We start from the raw sequence: 27,071 nt of genomic DNA, 5'->3' as shown, positions 1-27,071 counted from the left end.
CAAAGGTTAAGAGTCATGTTCCTTGCTTCAGTCACTTTTGCCTCTGGCCCCACCTGCTCCTAGAATGTGGCCCACTGTCTGAAAAAGGCTCACCATGCCTGATTTACAGGGAGAAGTGGGGAGCTCCAAAACTGGACATCATAACTGAAAAATGTACTTATTTCTTTATTTCTGCTGTTGCAAATAACAAATAAATGGTTGTTCATTTGTTCCCTCATCATGCTTATCACTGAGGATGAATGTACTGATTTGCACAAAGTACACTGGACAGTGGGTGGAAAAACCCAGGATTAAATATTGAACCACTATGATTATCAAGGATATCACAAACTTTGATGCTTTTTCTCTGTATAGTTGGGGAAATTGTGCTTCTTCAACCAGTTGGTTTTCACTATAGCTATGCTGTGCTATCACAGATCTGCATTGTACCAAATTCTGTAAGTACTGGTGCTGTTACAAATGAGTTAAACTGTTAGGATTGCATCCCATGTTACTGATGCTCTGTGCAGTCCCACTGAAATTAATGGGCAAGACTAATTTAGGGCCATAAATTACTGGGGATCTACTCTGGGTAGAACCTGGATATAACACAAATACTCCAGCTCAGGCTCGCCATCAGGTCATCATTAAGTGGTTGTGGAAAGGTTTAGCAGTCAAGGCCCGTACTGTTTAGTGAGTGTGTCTCAAGATTAGGAAATAGAGCAACAGCAGGTTTACAATCTTTGTGCCTGTAACAGCTGCATTATGGATAGTTTCTCTGTTGGAAATGAAAGAATGGCTGTGCTAGAGCACATGTTTTGCATGCAGAATGACCTCAGGATAAACACCTGCCCTTTCCAAGTAGTACTGAGGAAGGATTCCTGTCTGAAATCCTGAAGATCTGCAGTCACTGTAGATGATACTGGACAGGACATATAACGTATCTTCCTCTGTTCCCAAAACAGGAAAGAAGGTTGAGAGGGGGTCTCTGCATCCTTGTAAAACAATTCAGCAATGTACAGCTATTTTTAAAAATAAAGTTCCATGCAGACCTCTCTTCCCATTCTGTCAGAAATGGGTAGGCCAGGAGTACTGGAACTGTAATAGAAATTAATAGAATTCCAAATTATATTATATCTGAGGCTCTCTTCCATTGCAGTGCTTTGAAATAGTTATGCCCTTTACCCACAGAAACTTGTCGGGAAAAGTGCACCTTAATGATAGAGAATCTAGTATTATTAAAATACTATAAAACATGTATTTATACTTCCGTATGGATGGTGACCTATAGAAGCTTATGCTGTGTTACATTAATTCGTATTTAAGGTGCCACAAGACTGTTTCGCCAGTTTAGAAAAACATGCCTAGAAATTCAGCAGGTGCCTACCTAATTCCACGACAGCGAAAGGCTGTAGGAGTTAAATTACAAACCAGTCTTTTAACAAGGAGTATTGTCCTAGTTTAGAGAGAGCATTTTTAAAGCACGATACCAAACTAGATTTTGCAACAAAAAATCATTGCGAAAGGGACAGGAGTGTAACATCTATATCATTTTTCATCTGCAACATGCATTGAAAAGTGCAGGTCTTTGCTAGGGTGGTGGGGAAATAAGTCACCCTCTTGCAGCTGCTTTCTTTTTTGTGTGTGAGCGAAGAGTTATTTCACAGCACTGCAACAAACGAGATCATCTCCCCGCGGCCACTTCATATAAGCTCATAATACACCGCGTTGTTTCCTTCCACCGTTGCCTCTCACCAATTTAAGCAGGAACCGGAAAATTCTCTTAAAGGAGCCATCTCGGTCGCTTTAAGAAGCCAGGCCAATGGGAAGGGATTTCACGCGGCGAGGCGGGAGTACGAGCTGCTCACGGGAAACACGAATGGGCAGGACTTTGAGATCGCAACCAATAGAAACTCAGAAGTCCGCAAGAGGAGCCAATCCGCGGTGGGCTCCAACGCTCGCGCAGTGAGGGTATAGGTTACTCTGCGTGGTCGCAGGTTGACGGAGAGGGAAGCCATGGATCAGGGCTATGGTGAGAGCTGGCGCTGCACGGGCGGGGGAAGGGAGCGGGAAACCCGGCAAACGCGGGTTAGGCTTCGCTCGGGATAGGGCTGTTTACCTCACCGTGGTGGCTTTTCGCACCGACTAGGCCTGGTGGCTCTCTACCGCCTCCGCGAGACACGGGCGGCGTTGATTGGCCATCGGCGCTGCCCCTCTCGGAGATTGGCCTGGCGAATGGAGCGCCTCTTTCTAATCTCCGCGGTCTGCGAGGAAGGCGGGACTAGACCCTTTTTCCGAAGACGACACAAAATGGCGTCGAGGCGACCCCTTTCCTCTGCGCCAGCGCCCGGTTCCTGCACCCCATTCTTTGCGCGGGGTGCCGCCTCTTCCCCTCTTCCCCCGGGGGTGGGGGTTTAACTTTTGTAGCCGGCCTGCCCCCTCCTACAGACACCCGCAGCTTCCTGGGCTTAGCGCTTGGTCCATATAGAGAAGTCGTTTCCACATCTCTATTAAGAGTTGCCAACAGCTTCCCCCTCCCTGGCAGGACTCCTGTGTCTTTAACGCCTCTGCCATCCCTGTAGGTAGCAAGTGAATCCTTTTTCCTGCTATGCAATCGACGCCTGGGGAGGCGTCCGCCTGTTAAAAAGCCTGTGCAACTGTAGCTAGTCACTCCCTGTCAACAGGCTTATCTTCCATGAACTTACCTCGTCGTTGTTTTTAAGCCATCCAAGTTCGCAGCCGTCTCTTCTTTCCCGTGGAAGTGCCTTCCATAGTTTTAGCTAAGTGAAGAAGTACTTTTTGTCTGTCCTGAATCTTCCAACATTCAGCTTCATTGGATGTCCATGAGTTCTAGAGTTACGAAAGAGGGAGAAAAACTTTTCTCTATCCCCTTTCTCCATGCCATTTGTAATTTTATAAGCTTGTATCATGTCAACTCTTAATCATCGTTTCCCTAAAGTAAAATGTTCCAAATGTTGCAACCTTTCACTCCATCCCTTTAATCATTTTGGTTGTGTTTTCTGAACCTTTTCCAAATCTACAATATCGTTTTTTGAGATGAGGCTACCAGATCTATGCACGGTATTCCAAAGGCAGTCCCACCATAGATTTGTATAAAACAGCATTATGGGGTGGTAGTTTTACTTTTAGTTCCTTTCCTAATTTTGTTGGATGCAACAGGGTGCGCATACAGTCTGGTATCATCTGCAGAATGTGCAACGGGCAGGGTCTGAAGATTAGGGGTGGTTTACTGTGAATATGATAATTTTGTCATCTTTAAATGTGAAACAAAACCCCTAGCTTAGCGGTATGTCTGAACTGGGAGCTGTGGTTTGTTTTGCTCCAAACAAGCCACTGTCTTCACCCACAGTTTGTCCCTGGCTTACTGATCATAGTTTGTTTCCCTTGTGTGCTGGAGAAGGCAGGCAAAATGGATGAGATTGGTGCTTTCACAGCAAACCACTAACTACTGTAAATTGGCATGTTTGAGTAGTCACATTTTCACTCAAATTACAGCTGCTGTATGTGAAAGTAGTTAAGAGAGTCTGGGAGGGGAGAAGTTAATGTGTGTGAGTTAATGAGTCAATATTTCTCTTACAGATTATAGTTCCTGGGGTACTGAGGCCACCAGTACTCAAGGTAAGTCATGATCTCCTAAAATAAAAAGTTTAGAAAAGAAATAGAAGATAACCTTAAGAATGTTGAGCATAAGTGTGTTTATAAATAAATATGCTTCTCTTAAGCATGGGTCACAAATAATATTTTTTTAAAGGTCCTGAGCAGCCTTGAACTTCTACTTTGGGGACAATATATTGAGAGGATTTTATTTTGTATAGGAGATGTCCAATAGTTTTAGCTATTTGGGCAACTAATTTCCCCTTTCCTCCCCCTCTGCAGCCCCCATGCACTTCTGAAATCTGCTCCAGAGAGTTGGGTAATTCTAGAGTAGTTTGAGAGGTGTGAGTAGCTGCAGGTAGAGGAGAGGAAGGGGAAATCCTCTGGTATGATGGTGGATATTGCCTATATATCTGTACTTAACTCTTTAGCACATCACTTGTGTTTTACTGTGTTGCTGTCAAAAAATTAATTCATTGAAAATTGTTTTAAATTGCTTGCCTTGTGAAAGAACTTAATCTGTGTTGTGTTAACATCGCTTTGATTGTCGTGTTTAATGTAAAAGTAAACTTTTGTCTCTTTAAAAGGTGGCTATTCAACAAATCCAGCAAGTTGGCAAGGTATGTGTTTTATTTGCAGTACTGTCTTAAGTATTTTGCCAATTTTCTCAGAATTAACAAGAATAACTGACTGGAACATTTAGAGGCATTATATAAGTTAGTGTGTGAATTTGCATCACTCCTCCTAAAGCCGAACTTGGCTCCAGAGTTACAACAACTTTGTAGCCAAAAAAGGGCCATTCAGTATCAGCATGCTTAGGGGAACCCAGAGGTTTGCAAAAGCACAGACATATTTAAAAAATCAAAACTATCTGGGTGGATCCCTGAAAAGGCCCAGTGAAGGCTGAGCATGCTTAGTAGTTACAGAATCTTAAAAGTTGACTGTGCGGATTGGAGGAAGAAGGAATGGAAGTGGCTGGTGAAGGGAGGCTTCAAAACTGGCAGGAATGCAAGAGAGGCTAACTGAGAGAGAAGGGAAGTTTAGTAGGAATTAGGGAGAGTGGAAGCTGAGCATTATATTTATACTTTTCTCCCATTCTCCTTCTTTCCCTTCTACGTCCAGTGGATGGAGAGAAAGGGGAGGAGGAAGAGATATATAGATACAAAAACAGCACAAAGAACCATTTCTTTTTTCTTTTTTTTTTTTGAAATTTATTTTATTTCTAACATAAAATACATCAAAAAAAGAAAAACCACAAAGAACCATTTCATTGTAAACCGGGGTAATAACCTATCCACACATTGGAAAATTATTCTTAATTAGACCCAGGGTTGGAAATGAGAGCCTTTCATAGAAATCATTGGAGAAATCCAAGATTTTAATATAGCTGCTAATAGACAAATGAAGCAAAGCTGAAGGGAGTATAGGCGGGGAGCTGCAGAAGGGGGATAGTGAGGGGGGCCTTGACCTCTTCTGACGAAATCAGAGCTTTAGGCAGTCATGGACATGTTTCTGTCCTGATGAGAATATATTCAGGTACCATTCTGCCACAAATAGAGAATTAACCCCTTCAATCCTGAGCAAACAGCCTCATCAGCCACAAACTCAGGTGAAACACATACACACAGAAATAATCTGCAAAATTTTGCTGCAGAATTAAGCTTGTAGTATACAAAACAGTGTGTGATATAGGTCATGTAATGTTTTTAACTTTTATACTGTTCTTCTTCCAAGGAACATGGGGTGGGTTAAATTTGCTTTTATAGAAGAAAAATGATAATAACACACCTAAAATCTCCACCTCTTTAATTGTGGGCACATGACTAAAGCAATAACTCTTCATTGGTCTTGTGGCAGTGGACAGTGGTGGCCTATTAATGTTGGTATCTGACAGTTGTTTTCAAGTGTGTCTGAGTGTGAGTGTTGGCTGTGGTGATGGTTTCCATAGATAAGATTGACCCTTGAAACTCAGAGCCCCCCTTTTTACTGTACTATTGTCTTTCCTTTTTTCCAGGCTATGAAGGCTATGATTATTACAGTGCCCAAACCAACAGCTCTACTACAGCTGCCCCATACAACTATGATGCTGCCAGTGTTGCTGCAACTACTTGGGACGCTCCTAAAGCTACCGACATGACAATGAGTGCTGAGATGGGCTCTCGCATGCCAGTTGTAAATTACGGTAGTGGGTCAGTGGGCACAGAAAACTCTGACTCCATTATAGCAAAAATAAACCAGCGTCTGGATATGCTGTCAAAGGAAGGCAGTGGTCCTGGGGAAGGCATGGAAGATCAGGGAAGGTAAACTAAAGATTCTCCTCATCTCTGAAAAACATATTTCTAGTTCTCAATTGAACCTTAATTTGTTAAAAACAAGAACTGGTAGAACAATATTGATTACTTGATATGTAGATAGTAGTTTAACATTGGTATAGTTAAACAAATGCTATAGTTTCTGATGACAAAGCTTTCATGCAAGAGAAGGCAACCTGTTGAAGAGAGGGTCTACTGCCTTCTGTTGTTGAGGCATCAGCTATCAGATGTGTACCACAAGAGATTTTCAAACAGGGTTTTCATAATAGTGCCTTGAAACCACATAGAAAATACATGTTATATAGCTTTCATAATTTGTAAGGGTCCCTGGCTGTCTAACAAATATAGATTGTTTCCTTCTACTTTTGTTGTAGAATGTGTTGCTCCTTATTCCAATACAGTGAACATATAAAGTTGTTTTATGCAGAGTCAGATCATTGATCTATCTAGTTCAGTGTTGTCTTCTCTGAATAGGTGTAGCTCTCCAGGCTCTTTGGTAAAGGTCATTCTCAGTCCTTTTACTTGTCTTTTTTTACCTGGAGATTCCAAACTTTGGAACCTTCTGCATGCAAAGCATGTACTCCACCACTAAGCTATTTCCCCTTCTTTGTAGAGAAGCAAATAAACTTTCAGAGGGCCTCCAGCATGCAAATTTATATCTGTGCCAAGTCTGTTCAGACTACCTGTCAAGTCCTCTATAACTACTGACTGAATTCTTTGCTTGTAATACAGCTCTTTCAGATTTGAGTCTTACGAGTCCTATGATTCTAGAGCATCCGTGCCTGATCATGACCTGTACAGAACCAGCTATGACTATAATGAAGTTGGATCAGATCGGAATGATTCTTTTGGAAGCCGCTATGATGATGTTGGTGACCGCAGAGATCAGCCCCGCAACAGAGGAAACAACTATGGCTTTGCCAGAGGGAGGGCCCAGAATCGAGGGCACCCAAACACTTTCAATCGTGACCACTTCATGCCATCAAGTACAGAACGGATGTCTGCACAATGGAATGAGATGAATTACATGGGTGGAAGGAATATGGAAGGACCTGGACCCAACCGGCTTCCATCACTATTTTCCCAAGCACTCGTCCCAGAGTATAGAGATTATGGCGATTATGGAGACTACGGAGACTATGGCAACTATGGGGATTATGATTACGGCATGATGGGGATGCAAGGAATGGGAATGGGAAGGTTTCCTGGGAACATGCCCTATGGCTTCAACAGATCACGTGGCAGAGTAAGTTTAGCACACTAACCTTAGGAACTCTTACATTTATAGCTGTTTCAGTAGTTGTAAATCATCAGATTGGTTCAGGGATTAACAAGAGAAGATGGTCTTATTTTTATGTAGATGTTTAATATAACACCATTTATTTTTATTTTTCATTGCAATAATTGGAAGTGATATTGACAGAATAGTGATGTTTTTGTTTTATTGGAACTGAGATGAACTGTTTGAAAAAATGCCTGCTTGTGAGGTAGCGCTATATGGGTGTTCCTTGGGTGCATGGGTTGGGCTGTATTCTTTACTAAGGAAATGCAGGAAATGTATTTTTGTGAAAGAGGACATTTATAGCAGGAAACTAATGCATTCTGGGGTTCCTGGCAAGTGCCAACAAACTGGCCAAGCATGTATTGCTCTTTTTTTCTTTCTAGCCAAAGAGGAGACCATTCCGTGGTCGTTTTGGTGGGCATTCAGATTTTGAAAGTGGATTACGCAAACGGAAACATTCCCAAAGTGGAGATGAACCAGACAGCAAACAGACAAAGACAGAAAGTGAAAGAGGTTATTCTGACAATGGTAATGTTTTGATTTTGTTACATTAGGGACTAGTCTCCTTTTTTCTCATCCTTTGCTTTGGTACCAACCTATTTGTCTTCTAATCATTTATTAAATATGTCATTATAAATCCTACTTCTTCGATGTGCTACTATAAAATATAGTACTTTACAGCAATGTTACAGTTCACCAAATAAATAAATGGCCTGCATCTCTGTAGTAATATGGAGAAGAGTTGGGAAATATATGCTAGCAAGTAAATTTCTCAGCAGATGGAAACCAAACTTCCACTTTAAATGATCTCAGAAGAGTGCTATGTTTTGACTATAAAATAAAATGAACTTTTCACAGTAGTTGAATGGTGTCTTGTGTATTGACAGATAATGGTGAAGGAGAGGACAAATCAGGAGATGAAAGAGATAAAGGTGTAAGTAACTTTTTCAAAAGTATCTGGATTTTCAGAAGTGATCATTTAAAGTGATGAATGTTTTGGATTGCTGACATTGTAATGCAGCATATTTTACATTGAGCTTTTAAGAGATGTAAAATTAATTACTGTGTGTAATCCCTCTCTCCCTTTTTTTAAAGGAGCATGAGAGAAGCAATGAAGATCTAAAGAGGAAAGGTAGGGTTTAATTCATTTGGCAGGCCTATATTAACTTTCCACTTGAAAGTTATGAGGGATTGTTATGAGGGATTGGGGAGTGGGTAGGAATTCCATTCTGATCTTCTATGGAGGCCATTACAGTGGTACCTCGGGTTACGAACATTCCTGCTTACGAATGCTTCGGGTTACAAACTTACAAACCTGGAAGTAGGTGTCCCGAGTTGCGAACCTTACCCCGGAATATGAACGCAATCCACTTCCAGGGCCGCAGTAGGCCTACGTAGGGAATGCGCGCCTCGGGTTAAGAATGCTTCAGGTTAAGAATGGACTTCTGGAACAAATTATGTTCGTAACCCAAGGTACCACTGTAGATGCAACCGGCTAAAATTAATTTGAACTCAAAAACTTGTATCAATATTAACGCCTTAGGGGAGATAGTATTGTAGCATTCATGTATCTTCCTTAGAAGCAGTGACTAGCCAGATGTCTCTGAAAACTGAAAATATTATATCTAAGATCATCAGCTTTATTTTCTTTCCTTCCAGTTTTCTTGCCAGTATTCAACAAATTAGTGATAATTCCTGTTTTAAAGCCATCTAAAGCTGATAGTCATCACTGCATCATGTGACAGTGAATTCCATAACACATTAATTGGGTAAATAAATACTATACTCTAAAATCTACTCTTTTAAGTCCCAAGCTCTAGTATTATCTACATATTATGAGCTGGTTTTTGTAACTTAGTATGGATGCGTGAGGCTTAGCCCTGTGCAGTGCAGCAGCAGGAAAGTGGCTGAAACCACCTCTCATGTAATCTTAGAGTTGGAAGGTACCCCAAGGGACATCTCGTCCAACCCCCTACAATGCAGGAATCTTAGCTAATACATCATGACAGAGACAGAGACTCTGTAGACAGCACATTCACACTATGCCCATTAGTTGGCTTAGTTTGAAGTAAGCCTATGTAAACTGACAGCCCTCTGAACTTTAATTCCTTTTATTTGCTAAAAACCTTTAACTCTTTAGCTTCTCCCAACCTCGTAGGAGATTCAACTCTGTGATCACAGATGCTCATATCTTTACCTTCTGCAGTTTTGATACCGTTTTTGAGATGAGTCAAAAACATGCCTTTAAATATGGCCTTGTTGCAAACTTGAATAATACTCTGATTCTTACTATTTTCAGTACTTCCATAATAATTTGATATAGTTTACCCTTTGCATTGCTGCAGCTCATTGAGTTGATTCTTCCAGGAGCTTTCCATAAGAACTCCCCAAGATCTGTCTTGGATAGTCAGACAATTTTGACTTCCTCTTGTGAAGATACCCTTTTAAAAATTCACTGTGCATCACTTTGCACTTAACACTGAATTTCACATGCCATTTTGCTGTTTGTTCATTGTCCAGTAACCAGTTTCCATTCCCTGGGCCATTTGTTTAGCTTGATAGAAACATAAAGAAAGATATTAGTGAACAGTATAGGTATACCCAGCTGTTTCAGCACATCTCAATGTATTTCTTATAGTTGTAGTGTGTGTTGTGTTGTTGAAACATACATTACTATTTTTGAGACTACATTGTTTCAAGTTTCTGCTTCTGTTACTGTTACTGTTCATTTATTACATCATATTTATTATGTATCTCTTGTCTTCCTAAGAAGCTCAGAGAGAAATGTTAGTGTCCATTCTGTGATTGAGATTGACTTGCCCAAGGCAAACCAGTGACCTTCAGAGTTGACTAGGGATATGAGTGTGACTGTTCCCCACTCCACCTTCTTCCACTGCACTAGCTAAGAACCATTCAGAGGACTGACATAAGCGTGAAGACTAACAGAAAGCAGTTTCACTGGTGGCAGTATTTCTTATGAGAATAGCCCTCATGCCTATGTTGTATATCATGAGGGAGGCTATGGCTGTGTTGAAAAAGTGCAATTTAATGAATAACGTAAATAATATTTGTGAATTACACTTGCCATATGAAACACTGATAGAGGTAAGTGCTTTTTTTATTGCCTTCACATGGTAGATCTTTAATTGACCCTTAGAAAAGCAGGTCAAGGAAAGAGGAGAGAAGAGATTAGAAGGTACAGTATTTTCATCCCATGACATTGTAATGCAGTTCAACGTTAGTTCTTAAAGAACTGCCTTTAATTTAACTTTCTGTAGCATCTGGTGATGGCATTGATGATGATGATGATGAAGAGTCAAAACAAAGAAAAGAGAAGCAGAGGCAGAGGGATCGAATGCGTGATCGTGCTATGGACAGGTAACTGAACAGATTAAAACTCTTACATCTTTAACCCTCTTTGGCTTAAAATTCATTTTAACTTAAATTCCTGCTTCATACATAAAATTAAACCCACATTATATAAAGCCTTTCAAAATATGGCTGCAGTAATTGAGAACATTCTGTTGTTTCTCCAGGAATATTCACTAAAGTTTCTTGGGCTGTCTCTTTCTACAAAAGTAATTTTTTTGCTGCCACCCTGCAAGTTTGCTTTCCAGCTCAAGGAAAACAAATGGCTCTTGCTATGTAAAATTTAGTTTCATACATTGTCTTTTAAATTGCTAATAAAATGTACAAATAGTAAGAATTTGAAAATATCGTTGTGAACTGTTTTGGGCTACCTAGTTGAAAAGGTAGTGTAGAAATTAATAATTTAATTAAAACAATGGTTGCTTGATGGTAGCCAGCTGAGATTCTATAGGACTTGCTCATGCCAGTGTTTTATGTGACTCCTCTGTCCTCCTTTACCCACTTCCAAAATTCTGTATTTATCAAAATGTAAATACTTCATCTTGCATCCCATACATGTCTACAAGGCTCATTATATCTTTGGTTGTTTCCAGATTAAGTAGGCTTGCTCAACACATTTTTTTCTTCTGCCTCCCTTCCAAAATGTATGTAATTCTATAATACAGACAAATACTCTTCTGGAAGGTTAATTGGTTATATCAACTAATATTGCTTTTCAGTATTTCCATAACTGTGTTTGTGTGTGTGTGGTTTCTAAGGATGGCACTTCAGTTTGAGAAACTTTAAAACCTTAATTGCCTAGAGTAGTTTTGTCAAGGCAAGTGTGCCCCCCCCCCCATTTTTCTCCTTTCCACGTGTGTGTGGCCTGGAGGCATGGGTAGAGGGAGAAGAATGGTGGATTACATGAGTCAAGCAGGGGTGTGAAGGAGGTCCAGAAGGTTTTATGTCTTATGCCTGTTTTATAAAATTTGGTTGAAATGGACTGCTCTTCAGGAGAGATGCTTTCTTAGTATATGGAAACTCCTGTGGATAGAACCTAAGAATTACAGCACTCTTGTGTTGTGTGATGAAAACTTAAATTGTTAATCTTGTGATATTGCTGTTATAAGATAATTTCAAAATATTAGTAAACTCCAGATGAAAATAGATTGTAGCAAAGTTATGCATAGTTTGCTATAATAAACAAACAGTGCAACCCTAGATTGAAGCAGCAAAGGAATCTGGGACACAGAATGTTTCTTAGGTTCTGTTAGGACAATAGTTGAATTTATGGTATTTATTTTTCATGTATTGAATTTCATAAAGAATGTGTACTAAAAATCAAATTCAATGCCTTCCTTTAGAATCCAGTTTGCTTGCTCTGTATGTAAATTCCGAAGCTTTGATGATGAAGAAATGGAGAAGCATCTACAGAGCAAATTTCACAAGGAGGTCCTGCGATACATTGGGACCAAACTGCCTGACAAGACTGTAGAATTCCTGCAGGTATGCTTATTTGGGTTTTTAAGTTGTGAACAAAAACAACTATCAGGTAACTGAACTGCTTCTGCTATCTAGTAATTGCGATTAATACCCAAAGAATTGCTAGTGGTTATTTTTGTAAGTTTCTCTTAAACTAGGTCAGGCTTCCTCAACCTCAGCCCTCCAGATGTTTTGAGACTATAATTCCCATCATCCCTGACCACTGGTCCAGCTAGCTATGGATCATGGGAGTTGTAGGCCAAAAACATCTGGAGAGCCGAGGTTGAGGAAGCCTGAACTAGGTTTTTTGTCAAGTTACTATCAAGTAATTTGTTACATGCAGCATGTTTCCGGATAGCAGTGTCTAACTGGTTGGTCATTAGGGCTTGAGTTGATGAGTCCCACCTGAAAGTGTGAAGGGAAGATTGAAACAGAACTGTTAAGAAGCCGTTATCCAGTGAACTACATAGTGATTGGAGATCACTAATTTGAGTGATTAGTGTATAGTTGCAATGTCACCTCTAGCTGGACTTTTTACTCAGTTTTGGAGACAGTGACTTACTTGATTACACATATTTTCTCCTTTACAATCCCCAGAAATATATAGTGAACAGAAATAAGAAAATTGGAAAACGCCGACAAGAGCTAACGGAGAAGGATGGTCCAAAACAAAAACCAGATCCTTTCAAAGGTAAGTGGAACACTATTAAGAATTCTCAATCCACCACCTAGAAAGTACAGTGCAGAAATCTCAACTAAAGTATCCATGACAAATGGCCATACAAATACTGCTTAAAAATCTCCATTGAAGGTGAGTCCACCACCTTCTGATAGATTAGGCAGGCTGTTAACTGTTGCTGTGAGGAAGAGAGTACCCAGTTATTAAGAGCAGAGATGTTTCGACAAAAAAAACAAGGTTATAGCCATTGTTGTAATAGTTCCCCCTATGTTTGGGTCATGTTGCCCTAGGATGTTCTAGGGACAGACGAGCTAATGCTTGTGAGGAGTTTTGCAGTAGCAGCTGGGGGTTTTTTAATGGCATGACCATTATTGCTGTAGTGAGTTTCTTGCATTGGCCTTTGAATTCTCTTCTAGTTTCTCTGACCAACTGTTTCTTAGTTTGTATGCTTAAAATGATTAATGTCGCCAATTTCTGGGAATGGTGTCAAAACAACTGCTTGAGAAATAACATACTACACCATTTTAATAGTTTATGTTCAGTTGTATGCATCTAATTTGTGTTTGTACCATTTCAGGAATTGGCCAGGAGCACTTTTTTAAAAAGATAGATGCTGCTCATTGTATGGCTTGTGATATGCTAATTCCTGCACAACATCATCTTCTCCAGAGACACCTGAGGTCTGTTGATCACAACAGGAATCGCAGAGTAAGCAGTATTAGTATTTTCTATATGATTGATTAATGAAGTGCATTGATTTAGAAAGCAGTCCATGTGTGCTTGCTTAGCAAGTCCCACAAACTGCATGGGGCTTACCTGCTAGTGTGTCTAGTAATGCAGGCTTAGAAATTCTTTGATTGATTGCTATTCCATACCTGACACTTTTTTCAAATCTGGGATTTGCTTCTCAATTACAATTGAAAACTTATTTATGAAGGCATGACTAACCTGCTTTTTGGTTGCTAATAAATGATAGTATAGCATAGATTAGAAAATATTTCTGTGCAGCTTTTCATTCACAAAAATTGCAAAGCAGCTTACAAACAGTAAATAACAATAACATAATAGAAAATCACAATAGCAACATAAAGCATGTAGAATAATGAACAACTCATCAGTAAAACAATTACAAACCATCAATAAAACATTTAAAATCCATAAAACACTTAACAAAACAACTAAAAAAATAAGCTAAACAGCACAATTACAACAAAAAACATACTATAGGATTCACAACATTCATAATCTATAAAACAGTATTGGCAACATTAGCAAGATAGCAATTAAAAATTATCTTAGGACTGATTAATTCATACACACCCTCACCACCTCCATGACTCATAATCTTCCACTCTATTCAGTTCACTAAAGGACACATAAACATAATGCCTGTGGGAGCAACTCCATTCTGAAGGCTCTTAGGGCTGGAGGGTGGGGCAAGGCATTGCCTGATGGCCATCATAAAATCTCTCCCTTTTTTCTCCTATGTCTGGGACTCAACCTAAGAGTTCTTTCACTATATAGGAAAAGTAAGTGCAGGTGATTTGAATGCCTTCTGGGTGAGTCATGGCTCTTAGCTCAAGGGCATGAGTCTCTCTGTATCTCCTTTTCGAAATATGAAAACTATCAGACCACTTTTGTGAGGCTTCAGCAAAGCATTCTTTTATGTACAGTCTACTTTTTAAAAAGTGCCAATAATATGCATGGTTTTTCCAGTTTGAGAAACCATAATAATGACACCTGTAGCTACAAAAGAGGAGAACTTTATTGGAGTATGAGTAAAGTTACAGTGCTTGATTTTTCCTTATAGTCCCTGAAAGACTTAAGTCTGTGATAGGGCTAGGAACAGTGATAGAGGAATACATAGGCTACAGAATAGAGGAATACATAGATACATAGGCTACATAGATTACACCTACATTTGATAAATGCTTGAATAGCTTGATGACACATGTGTAACTTGCCATGTTATAACTGAAACTTGGATATAACGACTTCTACTTCGGCTTGAATGAAAATTTAGCCAACGTATCTATTGTGTAAGAAGAGAAGGTGCAAATTGGTTCTGTTCTTATGCAGTATGTATTGAAGTTTCCCTTATGAAATATCAATACAGTAAAGCACTATTAAATATAAACAGTTGGATAAAAGCACTATAGAAACCTCATATTGGTTTTGGTTACACTTCTGATAGTGAAATTAGACCCCCTTTGGCAGTAAAGATGCCCAGATAAATCTATTAGTTCATATAAAGCATATTTTAGTTTCCTGTCCTAGACTCACTTTTTATAAGCTTCCGTCATTTTGATTACCATGTGTTGGATCCAGAGTTGCCCTTCTGTTCATTGAAACTATTCCATTTGTTGAAGGGACTGCAATCCAGCAGAAGCTTCTGCTGGAGGAAGAGCTGGCTTTTGTTTTTGTCATTTTATAGAAATACTCCAAATATAGAACAAAACCCTAGCTCCAGCATAACGTAAGTTGAAAATGCCTAGGCAGAAGCATCACCAGGAAGTCTATGGCAAGAGCTTTTCACTGACCATATTTACTCTTAAGTATTTTTTCTTTTACAAAGTCTTGAGTGCATAGTGCTGCAAAAGTGATGGCTGTAAAATAAGGAAGATAACCAGAATTGCAGCATTCTTATTTTGTACTTGGGCATCATATTGACTTGTGTTTCTACACTTCCTAGATGGCAGCTGAACATTTCAAGAAGGCTAGTTTCCACGTAGCTAAAAGTGTTCTGAATAGCAAGCACATTGTGAAAATGCTAGAAAAGTACCTCAAGGTAAGTAAGCAGGATGTTTGCTGTGTAGTCCTGCTTTTTCACAGAGCAAGAGCGCAGGAGCTTCAGCTTGGCCTCAACAGAGCATCACAGTAATATTGCTGAGTGTGTTGCATGTGTCTTTTCACATAAGATGGAGGGAAGCAAAATTATTTCTTTGCTTTCTTATGTATAATCTGAGCCTTGATTAGTGTCTTCCTCTCTAGCATTCACTCCCACTCCTCCCAGATGTGTTGGATACACATACTAGCAGACACTGGCTGTATTCACACATTACACTAAACTGTAGTTAAAGGCTTAAAATGAATGCATATACAGGTTTCATTCACTCCTCCCTGAGCAGTGCAAGCAGAAGCGAGAAATTGCAGACCCTGGTTTAGATTATGTCCAAACCTAGGGTCGTGGTTTATTTCACTGCAAACAAATCATGATTAGGAAACCAAGAACAAACTTTGGATTCACATTGATTTGCTTGAAGTGAAACAAACCACAATCCCAGGTTCAGGCATAATGCTAAACTAGGGATCTGCATTTTTATGGCAAACCATTTACTGTGGCTTACTGTGATGTGTTAACGTGGCCAGTATAGAAGAAATTTATAGCTGCTTACAACTAGATTAATTAGCAAAATAAATACTATCCTCGGGCTACCCTCTGCTAATATAAAATATAGCTGTGTTGAGGGGGAGCATTGTGCCCAACCTAAGCACTGCTTGAAAATTTATCTGGTTGGTTGAGAAAAAGCATTTTTTTCTTGCTCACAGCATGGAGTGGACTTTCTTGAGTAGAAAGGTAATGCTGATTTCCCTAATGAGTTTTCACTTTCATATTAAAGAAAATTAACTTGGGAACAGCATCCAAAGTCAAAGCAAATTTTGTTAGTCCCAATGTTATTCCAAATATCACGTGTGGGAGAAAGTTGACATCAGGTGATCTGATCTCAACTGTTGGACAGTGCATGACATGAGTGAGACAAGGCCTCTCCAAAATATTTCACTATGGCTCTGTAAATCAAACTAGCCTTTTACCCTGCTGAGAATGGAAAAGACGCCACTTATCTCCAAAGCAGGGATGTGATGAGCCAATAATGGGAAGAGTGGTAGCCTAGATGAGTATTTGCAGGTCTTGTGGAGACTCCTGTGTGACCATTGAGGGTTTGCTGATGTAGCATACATGGCCATATGTAATTGGTGAGTTCCACTTTTGATAGGAAAGCCTGCAGCCCTCTGACCAGGTGAAGACGAAAAGAAACAAGTTTGGCTGCTCCTATACCTGGGAATCCAGGAGCATCCCAAGATTCAACAGGACCCTCTCATGGCAAGCATAACTAATGGGGGAGCAGATGTTGTCATTTCCTCTACGTGTCCGCTCTGTCCCTATGGCAACACTTCGGTCTTAACCAGACTGAGTTTCTGCCAATTAACTAGTCTCTGCTAGACAGACACTAGTAAAACTGAGACTCTGCTCTCTGGGTCCAGTGAAAAAAAATAAGCTGAGCACATCAGCTTGTAGTTGACACTGATGGCCTATTTACTGAGGCTGTGTTCCCCCAGCGGCCTCTCATACACGTTGAACAAGAGGGGTGACAGAATAAACCCTGCGTAGCTCGCATGAGAGAGCCCTTGGGGCAGATGAGCAGTTGCCCAGTGCCACCCTCTGGGACATCTCGGAGGAAAAAATGGAACCACTCAAGCGCAACTCCGTCTACCCCTGCTAGGGTCCGCAGGTGCCTCAGCAACACCTCATGATCAACAGTATCAAAGGCTGCCGACAGGTCTAACAGAATCAGCATGGACACCTGAACTTTGTCCATCAGCAGGAGGAGATCTTCGACCCACCCAGCACAGTCTCCGTACCATACCCAGGTGCAAAGCCAGGCTGAGAGGGGTGAAGGAAATCTGAGGATTCCAGGTAATGCCAGAGCTGCCCCATCAAAAATCTTCTCAGCACCTTCCCCAAGAAAGGAAGGCTGGAGGCAGGGTGATGCAGTTGGCATCAAGAAATTATTCTTGAACATTGGCATATTACTTCCTCCCTTAAAGGATGCTGGCACCTTGCCCTTCCTGAGGAAGCTTTTGACTTTGAATCCCCACCCCTATAATTGGCGATTAATGGACACATCCAAATCGCGGGGTAGAGCCTAGAGCTCTGAAACTACAGAACATCAGTGAATAAAGCTGGTTGGCTGATTTTCAGTCAAAGAAGATGGCGCTACTTGTCTTTCACCTGCATGGATCTTCTTTCATGGAGGCAGTTAGTCTCCAACTGGGTCATAAAATATAAATGTTTAGTTGCTAGGTGCAGAAATCCTTGGCAGTACTGTATCTGGCCCAATTTTTGTGGGTTGGGACTGCATGGATATAGATGGAAAAGCAGGACTCCAGAAGAGAACTTGGAACTCATGTGCCTCATGAGTATTGTGGTTCAGAAATTGTCACTTGAATTTGATAAGGTTAAGGGCTAGACTTCTGCACTAGCATGCTGCCTTTCCGTTGTACATCAGTTGCAGGTCAGCCACGAGTGATCCACAAAAGCAGGGTGGGGTGGGGGAGAAAATGGTTTTAATCCCCGTACATGACAGACATTGGTTTTGAGAATCAGCAGAACAACACTAGTGTGTCTGCTGTTTCCATATGGTGTTTCCTTTAATAAAGGAACAGAAATTCTAGCAAGAGCAAAAGAGAGGACTGACCCTGATATGGTCAGTGACAAGCCATGACCTCAGTCTGAATGAGTTTGGTGTGCCTGCTGTATGAGTGGTTCCCAGTACAGTCATTCCCTTAGGTTTCTTGGACACATAGAGTGTTCTGCTTAATGAGATCACAAAAATGTATGAGTACCCATCATTGGTTTATAGCCTTATGTCAGTCAGCATATAGACTTGCTAGTGTTGAATAGTGTGGTGAGAGAGCTGAGCACTTCATAGCTGTGATGCAACTGGGTATTTCCTAAAAACAGTTTCTGCTTCTAAGCTGAAGGCTCAAAAGGTGTGTTGAAAATTATTTAAGATTCCACTGGATTTTTCTATTATAGAATTACATCTCTTGATGCTACAGTAAATATACTGCAGCAAAGTGCATTCCAATCTTACTCCTGTGAGGCAGACACATTGTCAGCTTTCCAAATAGTACCACAGGCTTTAGGGTGCTGGCAGGCACATATGAAATAATTTAGCAAAAATGTAGTCTGTTAAGTTGTTTGAGGCAAGAAAGGCTATTGTGCTTTGAAGTGAGGGTGCTCAAATTTCAATCACTCAGTTGCAAACTTCTGCATTCTAGGTATGAGGCTGTCTAAGGGAGGTTCAGACAATTTTGTGAGTCAGTAATAATATGCTTCTTCCCTTTGTCAGGGTGATGACCCATTTACAGATGAAAATATTGACCAAGTTGTTGATGACTCTGGAGCCTTAGAGGGGGCAGAAGCTGAAAAGACTACAGAAAGTGCTGCAGTAGAGAGAAAAGAGAGTGCTGCAGATGAGATCACAACCACTGAAGTCAGTGAAACTGCTAAACCAGAAGGGGATGAGAGAGCTTGCTCTACTATAATCTTTTCTGAAGATAAATCTGCAGAGGAGGAGGAGCAGGAAAAAGAGAGAATCAAGCCAGTAGGAACAACAGAGGGACTGTCTGCCCATCCTCAAAAAAGCTTTGAAGTGAGAGCAGCAGAAAGCCAAGTGGAGGAACAAGAGCATTTGGAGATGAGAGAAGGGAACTCCACTGAAATGGCAACAGCTGAAAACAGTGACACCAAGGAGGAACCAGTTATTGTAGCAAATGCAGAGCTGCCATAGGAATGACCATATAAATGGTTGTATCAATTGATTGTATGAAGATGATTTTGACTGGCTTAGCTGTATAATCTCTCCCCCCCCCCAATACACCCTGGAAAAAAATCTTATGTCAGTGCAGTACCTGTATGTGCATTTCTAGAGTGCTGCCAATTTTGTTACTGATTTGAAGAAAGGAATTCATCTATTCTGTTATGGAAGCAGTCTTGTTCTTCATTGTAGTATGGAGAATAGGAAGTCTAATCCACTTTTAGGTTGGAGGGCGTGCAGAAGGCTGTATATTCCCCAATAAAGGTTTGGTGACTTATTCATTGTAGAATGAACAACACTATTTGGAAAAGAACAAAGTTGTTAATCATTCGGCTCCTTCCAGGTGTTGATTTTTCAGTATTGAAAGAATATAGCTTAATTTGGAAACGAAATTTGGCCTCTTCTTTATGAAGGAGTAGATTAGTGAAGTCTGTGTGTGTTTTTGCTTGTGAAAATGTTTGCTCATTTAAGTTCCTAAAGAAAAGACTTGCTGCCTTGAAAACTTACTTTCTTTATCCAGTTTGCAATATTGCATGAAAATAGCACCTGTAACTTGTTGTTAAGCACCAAGATGATTGTGTATCACACTGGGGTTATCGTTTCTACTGAGCACTATTTCAGATTTTCTGGCTAGCAAGCTGCAGCTTGTACATTATGCTGGTACAGAGGCATAGCCTAAGGGAGAAAAGTTATACCACCACTGAATCTCCATTCTCTTAATAAAAATCACAAACATATCATTCATGGAGTGAATTGCCAAATATTGCCCTGTGAGTATTGAAGCAGTACCAAGACCAGCAAAATAAAAGCAGATTTGTGAGTGTTAGGATTGATGCTCATAGTATAAAGCTTTAAGAGTGGAATGGGGCACTATTTGTAAAGAAAACAACAACCCCAGTCTTTTGTCTTAGCAGTTAAATAAACTTCTGAAACTGAAAACTAGTATCTTACATTTAGTTGGCTCCAAAACATGTGCTGTCTTAACAATGTGGTCACATTATTGCTCATGTTAGAAGAGCAGTTGACTGACTGCTGTCTAGAACACACACATCACACACACGCTAATGCTAGAGCTACCATACACGGAAAATAAATTTATCTCTGCTGTGTGGTTGAAGGAGAGGAATAAATATTAAATCCAGTTTCTATATCAAAAGCATTCATTGATAATCTAGAGCCAGGGTGAGCAGTGAGGTAGTCGGGCTTGTGGTTGATACCAAAGGTTGAGACCAGGGATCGTTAGGAAATGAGTTGAAAATAAAACTGCAACACTTTGAGTACTGCATACAGTTCTGGTTTCCTCATTTCAAGACACTATAGAGCTGGGAAGAGTTCAGAAAAGGACAACCAAAGTTATCCAAGTCCTCGAAAGGTTAGAGCATTCAGGGCTTTTTCGTTTAGAGAAAAGCTGGGGTATGATTTAGGTGATACATAGTGTGGAGAAGGTTGACAGAAAAGTTTATCCATCATACTAGAATCCAGGGCCATCCTTATGAAGTTATAATGGTGGAAGATTCAGTACAGACAAAAGTACTGCTTCACACAGTAACTGGAACTTGCTCCCAGAAGATGGAGTGATGATCACCACCGTGGATGGCTTTAAAAGAGAATATGACACATTCAACTGAATATCCCACTACTTTGACTTGATACTACTTGGAAGTTATCTTTGCATTGACACTTGGTAGTAGAGCACATGTTTTTGCACACACAACAGCCTGGATTCAATCCCTGGTATTTCCAGTTAAATGGTTCAGTCTCAGCCAAGGCTCTGGAGGGCTGCTGCAAATCAGAGGAGGGAGCACAATACTACATGGACAAATAGTTGGACCTGGTATAAGGAAGCTTCCTATATGAATATTGATACCATTATTTTAATTCATGCAACTTCCCATTCTTATATTTCACCACAAATTGTTCTTTTTCAATAAGCACTTTAATGGTTTATCACTGAATAAAAGGAACAGTAACAATAGAAAGTTGCATGAAGGAATTGCCAATTATTACATGACAATCAGGCCAAGATAGAAGAGTGAGCGATCCTCCCTTAAGTAGCTGCAGCCATAGTTCAGAGCAGTGTAATCGGTCAATTCCCACTTCACATTAAGAAGTAGTAATTCCTGCCCCATATTCTATCTCTAACAAAATCATCTCCGTGCAATTGAACCTTGAACAGTGGACATTCTTATAGTTAGCAGGTTATACAGGTTAAAACAGGTCCCTGCCAAAACAGCTGGTACTCTACTGAGATTGGCATGCCTGAGATGAACCATTACTTGTTCCCCTCTCTTTCCTTGAGAGCAGAACACTCCTTTTACTCCTTTGTGATGGACCACTCCTTGGCATGTGCTTTGTATAGTACAGTATATTGCAAATCAGACTCTGTTTTCCTTGGGTCTGCTTTTGTCATCAAAGTAATGAAGCATGCATGACAAAAACCTGTTTGATTAGAGCTAGGAGCTGGCTGGAAAGAGGGGAGCAGAATAATTGTTCAATCATGTTCTTTACAAATTTGAAAATTTGTCTGAATGTAGTCAATGATTAGCATTTATCTGTTAATTTATTGTAGAATCTTGTGGGTAAAGCAGTTTCTCAGCTCCTGACCAGGTTTTCTCATTGCCTGCAAACTATTTAGTTATAAAGGTGATTATCTCTTTGTGGTCCTATGACATGTACCGTATATGCTAAGCTTCGATTTATGGTCTTCACTAGCAGTTAACTTTTGTATATATGAGGGAAGTTACAACTACAGTGTACCTCAGGTTACAGACGCTTCAGGTTACATACGCTTCAGGTTACAGACTCCACTAACCCAGAAATAGTGCTTCAGGTTAAGAACTTTGCTTCAGGATGAGAACAGAAATTGTGCTCCGGCAGCGCGGCGGCAGCGGAAGGCCCCACTAGCTAAAGTGGTGCTTCAGGTTAAGAACAGTTTCAGGTTAAGAACGGACCTTCGGAACGAATTAAGTACTTTACCTGAGGTACCACTGTACTGTAAATCACACACAAAAAGCCCACATAACTTATCTGGCTAAGGTAACATTTCCCCCATTATATAGGAGCATTTGTAAGTGGGAGAGCACACAGTGAGCATAACTCATTACTGAGTTAGATGGACTAATGATCTGCTTCAATATATGGCAGCTCCCAAAGTTCCTATGATAGGTGCATTAGTATTCTATTCCAGTATTACAGATAACCTACCTCATTAACATGCATTCCTATATCTACACCACTACCAGTGTTTCTGAGTAGACATGACACTCCTCTTTTATTTGTACGCTCAGGTACAAATAAATTAATGGGGCTTATTTATTGCATTGAGATCCCTCCTTTCCTCAAAGGAGCTCAAGGTGTTCTTCCCCATTTCCTCTTTCCAGCAGTCCTGTGAGATAGTTGGTTCAAGAAAGTGACTGGCCAAAGGTCACTCAGTTTGGTGAGTGTGCTACTGCTGCACACATTTTTTGCCAAGTTGGGACTTAAAACCTGGTCCTAAACTGACAGGGCTTTTTTTCACAGCCAAAACTCAGTTCCAGCACCTCTCAGGTGGGCGCCATTGCTATTATAAGAGAAACAAGAGAGGCGTTCGTGGCAAGTTCAAGCACCTCTTTTTTATATATAGAAAAATAGCACTGTTAACACTCTAACCGCTACTCCAGCTTACTCTCAAGTAGGAATGTAGGAAAGCAGCCCAAATGTTTTAAATGTTGAAGCAACTTTTGGGTTTTGTTGTAAGCTGCCACTTTCCTTCACATAAGATATAGCTGCTGACTGCTATAGTTCTAGTTTGGAAAGCGGCCCAGGTGGCACCTTTCTTGAATTACGCAGAAGGTCATCCCATTTCTAAAGCTAGCAATACTTTTAACAGTTCATAGGCAACCTTGTGATCTTCTCCTGCTACTAAATGGCCACTGTTCTGTTTCCTATTAAATGTTTCTCACTGTCCCCTACACACCCTATTACACGAGGACAGCAGCTGGGAAGTTTCCATTCATTTAATAGTTATTACAACAAGTAAGATGAACTGTGTTGCTTGAGGGTACTAAAACTTGAATCCGTACAATGGGTTGAGCTCCCATTGCTCTGTCACAGCTTCTGCCAACCTAGCAGTTTGAAAGCATACCAGTGCAAGTAGGTACCGCTGCAGAGGGATGGTAAATGGCATTTCAGTGTGCTCTGGCACTTGTCACTGTGTCCTATTGCGCCGCAAGTGGTTTAGTCATGCTGGCCACATGACCCAGAAAGCTGTCTGTGGACAAATGCCAGCTCCCTCGATCTGAAAGCGAGGTGAGCATCGCAGCCCATAGTTGCCTTTGACTGGACTTAACTGTCCAGGGGTCCTTTACTTTACCTTACCTTTACCTTTAACTAAGGCTATGCTTAGGTGTGGCCGTGTTTTTATAGGTATCATTGACCTCCTGCTTCAGAATATGTGGACGAAAGGGAGTGCTGAACGATTGACCTGCTTTAAAGTCGAGCCTTCTCTCCCCCCACCCATATATATACATGAGAAATACCAAGTATAAAATAGATAGGGTTCTTTCCGATGTGCTTCCACCTTAAAGGCAGCTTGCCCATGTCGCCATAGGCGCTGTGGATCGGAGATGAGAGTTTACGATCCAAGTCCTCTGCTCCAGTAGGTGAACAAAGGCTCCCTCTTCTATAATCTTCCTTTCCGGTCTGCTGAAAGAATACTGACGAGCTGGGAAGAGCAAGGGCCTGATTATTCTGCGAATGAGGTTCCCACTGGGGGTTGTTTTGTAGAGAAGAAACTGGTCCCCGTCGCCTTTTCCACTGTGTATTTAGCATCTTTTTCGGGACTGGTGGTGCACCAAGGGCTTGCTTTTGTCTGAAAGGCTGGTATATTCTATGTGACATAGCGCCGCATTCCCATGCGTGCAACCGGGTAGAGTGAAGCGCCACAGAATTCCCAGCCCCGAGGAATAATATTTTATTATTATTATTATTATCATCGAGCACCAACAGCCTTAGAGCTCAAAAGTAACCCGGTCAGCGGACTAACAAGCAGGAGAGCTATGTGACATGATGGTAGTCTTTGCGAAACGCTTTCGTGGGCAATTAATTCCCTGACTGTTGGCAGTAGCAAATTTATCCGCGGGGTCGGATTGGACCCGCTGGCGAGATCAGAAACGGGGATGTGGTGCATTCTAACGAGCAAAGTTTGTTCTGTCACGTTTCCGGGTATCTGTGCTGGGCGCGCGGGGGAAGGACTGGAGACAAGAGCGGCAGTTCCTACGTTCTTCAAAGAGCAAGCAGCACCTTTGTGGGGCGGTAAGCCCCATCTCCCAAGCACCATCATTCGCTTGCGAGGCGGCGGCGGCGGCGACGCAGCTTCCTTCCCTCTCCCGCTTGCCTTACGCTACACCTCACGCGCCGTCTCCCTGGCCGGACTGAGAAGCGCTCCTCCCGGCGCCCACTCGGAGGGCTCCTTACTCGAAGGGGCGTGGCCGTGAGGTAAGGGAACCTTGGATTCGAAGTCCTGTGCCCTGCGCGAGGCGTGGCTTGTTGCGTGGTGACGTAACGCGCTGCGTGGTGAGGTCAGTGCAGCCCCGCCGTTGCTGGTCCCGCTGCCCGTCGCTCTCTGCCCTGGTCTGTTCGCCGTGGTCCCCGACCCTCCCTACGGAGTGCGGCGCTTCCCCTTCACTCAGGGCTTTGCTGGATTTGGCCTGGTAGGAGGCTGGTGACAACGCGGCCTTCTCCGGCTCTCCGCCCGCCGTCAGGTAAGAGCTGGGCCGGGCCGGGAGAGGCTGCGGGGGTTGGTATTCTCCTTGTTCAGTTACGTTGTCTTGTCGGCGTAACCCGCATTGCGTAATGTGACCGTTGCGTCAGGCGACTTACGCTTTTTGCGTCGAGGCCTATTGCGCAAAGGTCTTACGCGAGCCTCCTCAGCCTACGCTGCCTGGTGTCTTTGGTGTCCCGTGCCCGCGCGTGAGCAGGGCAACTTCTCCCACCCCACTCCCCTCTGCATTTTCGCGGTGGACGGCTATGTTTCACGGTGGGTTAATCGGGAACAAGATGTGGCTCGCTATTTCGCACGGTTACGCGGATTGCGGTAGGTGGTGTGGAAGGCTTATGGTGGCTACGCCGTTTCCGTAAGCGCTGCTTCGCTGCTCCCTTTAAGGGTACGTGATTGCCGTAAGTATGTCCGTGCCCTCCGCCTGTACCGCTATGAGGCCGGGGTGCGTTGTGGGAGGCTCTCGCGCCGCCCTTGCACATCGGGCCTTCCGCTGGCTGGGATGCATATTCGAAACGGCGGAGGGCCTTCCCGCCGAGGGCGCCCGGATCCCGTGCGCGGGTGGCGCAGTAAGCGAACCTGGGCGGGGCGGGTGCTGATGGTACTTCCTGCCGCCGCCATTTTGTCATCGAGCAGGAGGGGGAAGCGGCGGTAGTAGCGGCCGCGGCTCCGGTAGGGAGAGCGGCGGGGCGGGCGAGAGGGAAGCGGCGGCGCTAGCGGAGGTTCCGCTGCGAGAGGGCGCCGGTCTGACCGGCTCCTCGGAGCAGGGCGCGCGCGAGGCAGGCGGCTCCGCCTCTCCGCTCCGTGCCCTGCCTGCCAAAGGTTGCGGTTCCTGTAGGCCTGGCTCGACCGCTACTCCTGCCCGGCGCCGCCCCCACCTGGCTCCCCCCGTGAGCGGGTCTGGCCGTGCCTTGGCCCCCTGCGAGTTGCGGGGGGGGGCTGTGCCGGCTGGTCTCCTGGCTCGGGACCGGCACGTTTATTGGCTTCCTGTTGTGTAGCCTGATAGCGAAAGGCCCGGAGGATGCGCGGCAAGCGGCGTCCCGCCTAACAAGGCCGCAGTTGGCAACGGTGTGCAGAGGCAGCAGCGGATCTTTCGCTTGCGACCCGATTCGGAGCGTTGCCGGGGGCCGATTCCTTAACTGCCCGATTTAAGTACGTACAAACGGCTGCGCGCTGTTTGTGCCTCTGTGAGGACCACACGTAATGGCTCTTTCTCCCTTCCCAACCTTTGCCCCCGCAGTCAACAAATCAACAAAAGCCTTAAAGCGGTGCCATGTAGTTCAGTGGGATCTAACGGTAGATTTGGATTATAACGCAGATACCTGACGGGTGGTCCAGTAGAAACCCTGCACTTAATATGAGGAGCCTTTAGTGGGGTGGGGTTTGAGGGCTGCATTCTTAGCAGGTCTGGAAAGCTTCACTAGGTAGAAGTGGATCATGATTAGAACAGACTACCGTTTGTTAGAACAACTGCAAAACTAAAATTTTTTATTTAGTCCGCAGAGAGTGGCCACTTAGTAGTAACATAAGTGGATATTTAGTGATTGTGTGTGGTGATAATGGTTTTTGTATAGATGGGTCCTTACATAATGTTGGATGCTTTTTGTAAGTGTTCATATACATAGTGCGTGTTATGATAAAATCAGCTGTCATCTTTGCTTTCTTTTAGCTGGATGCTTGTCTTATTGCAATTTTAATTTAAGCTAATAAAGTTTATAATAATTTCCCAAAAAAATTGATCAACGTTGCTAGTAGGCTTCTTTGGGGGCAAAGTGATTATTCACCTTAAGTTATACAGTTGCAGTAGTGAAATAGGGACCAAGTCTGAAAATGCTAAATTGTGCATTTCAAGGTGAAGGCTGCAGTCCAAACTCAACGTACTTGGGAGTAAACCACATTGAATTCAGTGGAACTTCTGAATAAACAAGCTTAGAATTGTGCTGTCCAGTAAATCAGTGTGGATATAGCATGCAACCTATTACCTAGGCAGAGTCTCACACTAACCTGACCTGCAGTT

General features: G+C 42.3%; 2 protein-coding genes across 11 annotated transcripts in view; both read left to right on the top strand.

The window, feature by feature from the left end:
- Positions 1-1,891: 1,891 nt before the first annotated feature.
- Positions 1,892-20,238, top strand: AKAP8 (A-kinase anchoring protein 8). Of its 6 annotated transcripts, none has more exons than XR_014003628.1 (16): positions 1,892-2,011; positions 3,580-3,618; positions 4,182-4,214; positions 5,609-5,894; positions 6,639-7,152; positions 7,572-7,716; positions 8,076-8,122; positions 8,284-8,320; positions 10,346-10,384; positions 10,467-10,566; positions 11,901-12,042; positions 12,616-12,709; positions 13,275-13,405; positions 15,390-15,485; positions 16,693-17,393; positions 18,832-19,071. XR_014003628.1 is itself a non-coding variant. In XM_081177499.1 (15 exons), exons 1-15 carry the CDS (start codon positions 1,996-1,998, stop codon positions 19,270-19,272), a joined length of 2,160 nt encoding a protein of 719 aa, XP_081033625.1. In that variant the 5' UTR covers positions 1,895-1,995; the 3' UTR covers positions 19,273-20,238. The 6 variants fall into 6 exon arrangements, 4 of the variants coding, with proteins under 4 accessions (XP_081033625.1, XP_081033627.1, XP_081033626.1 ...); XR_014003629.1 differs by having other exon boundaries at positions 1,893-2,011; positions 17,200-17,393; XM_081177499.1 differs by lacking the exon at positions 16,693-17,393 and having other exon boundaries at positions 1,895-2,011; positions 18,832-20,238.
- A 4,606-nt stretch (positions 20,239-24,844) lies between these two features.
- The window catches only part of BRD4 (bromodomain containing 4), a 76,825-nt gene continuing 74,598 nt past the window's right edge, over positions 24,845-27,071 (top strand). For 2 of the 5 annotated variants that reach the window (XM_081185281.1, XM_081185277.1), the window contains exon 1: positions 24,845-25,040. The gene's annotated coding sequence lies outside the window, so the exon portion shown is untranslated. Of the gene's footprint in view, positions 25,041-25,521; positions 25,624-25,678; positions 25,727-25,955; positions 26,207-27,071 lie in introns of those variants that run through there. The other 3 variants (XM_081185280.1, XM_081185279.1, XM_081185278.1) reach the window with 3 other exon arrangements.

Source organism: Podarcis bocagei, assembly GCF_964188305.1.
Source record: "Podarcis bocagei genome assembly, chromosome: 2".
Lineage (NCBI taxonomy): Eukaryota > Metazoa > Chordata > Lepidosauria > Squamata > Lacertidae > Podarcis > Podarcis bocagei.
Note: the sequence above shows the minus strand (reverse complement) of the source record. Positions and strands in the feature narration are given on the sequence as shown.

Coding starts and splice junctions, on each gene's coding strand:
- AKAP8 (XM_081177499.1), top strand. Junction 8,321..10,345: donor TGAAGATCTAAAGAGGAAAG/GTAGGGTTTAAT, acceptor ATTGACCCTTAG/AAAAGCAGGTCAAGGAAAGA. Junction 10,567..11,900: donor CGTGATCGTGCTATGGACAG/GTAACTGAACAG, acceptor GCCTTCCTTTAG/AATCCAGTTTGCTTGCTCTG.